We start from the raw sequence: 2,136 nt of genomic DNA, 5'->3' as shown, positions 1-2,136 counted from the left end.
AACCTCACCTCTTTCACCTTTTATGCGCCTCCAAATGATTCCTTAATGATTTCTCCTGCTTCTTTCGTTGATTCGGCATCACTAACCTTTTTGAAATTGTCTGCATCAACGCATTAGTGGATCATAAAGAGAGATTTATAATCTTTCTTCTTAAATTCTTTGTGTGCAGCCTTTTCTTCATTCGCCGCATTTGGTGCAAGCGACTTCACTCCCTCCTTCATAAGATTCCAAAGATCTTTATAGCAAAAGACAATCTTTATCTGCTTGCACCAATTCTCGTAATTCTGATTCTTTTGAATTGGGAGACTCGTCGGAAAATGCCTGTTTGGATGATTCATCACCATCGTGTTTTTCTTTCCACGAACCGCTCAACGAGTGCTCTAGATACCAGATGTTGGGAATTCACCAATCTCCCTTCAAGAAATTCACCAAAACCTATGGAGAATTCCGAACCAAATCTTGATGAACAAAATTCAATCGCAACGATCAAATTCCCTCTTGTTCTTCACTCTTTACTCGAGTGAATTAACAAACCTTGGTTGCAACATTTCGCTGCACAATTGTAATGGAAGAAAGCAAAAGATTAAATTGGGGAAGAAAGAAAGATTATGATTTTCGAAAGAAGAAAGAAGAAGAAAATGAGAATTTCTGCAGAGTTTCTCTCTACTCTAAAACTTTGGAAACTGCAATTGTTCACTTTCAAAATTGTTACAATCAATAATAAAGTATCTCCCTATTTATAGATTGGGATTGCTTGCAACCCAAGCAATCTCTTAACAAAGTAATAAACTCAGCTAAAACACAAATAAAGTTAAGTCTAACGACTCTGTCGAGATACATTTCGACACCTATGTGATTCGATATTTTCTTGCTTCTTTCGAGCAAACTACTTCTACATAAGAAATTAAAATTCAACATTATCATTTCACCTCTAATGCCTCTCTTTCTGGTAACTTGACCAAGAAAAGCCATAAACATGATAAGCCATACTCAATTGATTTTAACACTGGTGTAGAACTGTTAAAATAATCAAGCTTACTAACTAACTGGAAATATGATAAGCCATAAACATGATGTGCTTTTATTTACCTTCTATGTTGTACATATATTTGAATTTAAATGCTAGCAAAACCAACAATAACCTAAAACTGAAAATCTTAAGCAAACAAAAACTAAATAGAAAGTTGTATAAACTGTCTTGTTTTCTTGAACTCATCTTTTGAATGCACTTGTACTTTATGAGTCAGAGTATAATTCTTCTTAGTAGGATGAGTAATTTCCAATTCATAGTCCCCATGGAAAAGAGATGTTTCAAAGAATCCATTTTGGTTAGTTGTCAATGTTACTTTTCTGTTCCCCCATTCTCTAAGCAGCTTATCCACAACATCACCAGCAGGCAAATTCTTGAAATTGTTATCAACCAAACACATCTTATAACAACCTTGTGGATTCCACCCTGTCCATGTTACAATACCCTTAACATTTGGATGCGAATGCGCCTCTCTAAGAACTTGCTCATAGTACCATACCTGATTATTCTGACTTTCCACATCTATTTCAGTTATCCATACCGGAAAACCAGTGGCAGCGAGAGCGTCAATGGAAGCTCTCATGTAAGGCAAATTAGGCGAACCATTAGGGAAATGAGCCTCGAGCCCGATTCCAAGAGGTATATTCTTGTTATAGTTTTGAATCTCTTTTATCTTCTGGTTATACTTTGGGGGACTTGATGCACCATCGCGACTATCCTCAATAGTATTGTATTCATTCAAGAACAATGTTGTTTGTGGATCGATGTCGTGAACCTGAGTAAATATCTTGGGTGTGAAATCATTCCCAAGTTTGTTTTCAAAGTAGGAGAAATGAAGATTTTCATTAACAACATCCCAACCAATAACTTGACCCTTGTATCTTTGAACAACGGAGTTTACCCTCTTGTAAACTGCAGGGTAAAGCTGGTTTTGTGGTAGTGAATAAACAAATTTTGGTTGGTATTTAGGATCGTCCCAAATTATATTGTGGCCTCGAACGTCAATGTTATGACTTTTTGCAAATTGTAGCATTCCATCTGCTTCGTAATAGTTGTCCTTGCCTTGTTCATATTCATTTGTGTACCATTTCATTTCGTTTTCAAAT

The 2,136-nt window shown here is 36.0% G+C and overlaps 1 protein-coding gene across 1 annotated transcript in view; it reads right to left on the bottom strand.

The window, feature by feature from the left end:
* Positions 1-1,058: 1,058 nt before the first annotated feature.
* The window catches only part of LOC127121334 (endo-1,4-beta-xylanase 5), a 3,770-nt gene continuing 2,692 nt past the window's right edge, over positions 1,059-2,136 (bottom strand). The window contains exon 6 of the mRNA XM_051051858.1: positions 1,059-2,136. This exon is cut by the window's right edge and continues 179 nt beyond it. Within this exon, the coding sequence (XP_050907815.1) occupies positions 1,173-2,136 (964 nt within the window). The 3' untranslated portion in view covers positions 1,059-1,172.

The sequence above is a fragment of the Lathyrus oleraceus genome, chromosome 2, assembly GCF_024323335.1.
Source record: "Lathyrus oleraceus cultivar Zhongwan6 chromosome 2, CAAS_Psat_ZW6_1.0, whole genome shotgun sequence".
Classification (NCBI taxonomy): Eukaryota; Viridiplantae; Streptophyta; class Magnoliopsida; order Fabales; family Fabaceae; genus Lathyrus; species Lathyrus oleraceus.
Note: the sequence above shows the minus strand (reverse complement) of the source record. Positions and strands in the feature narration are given on the sequence as shown.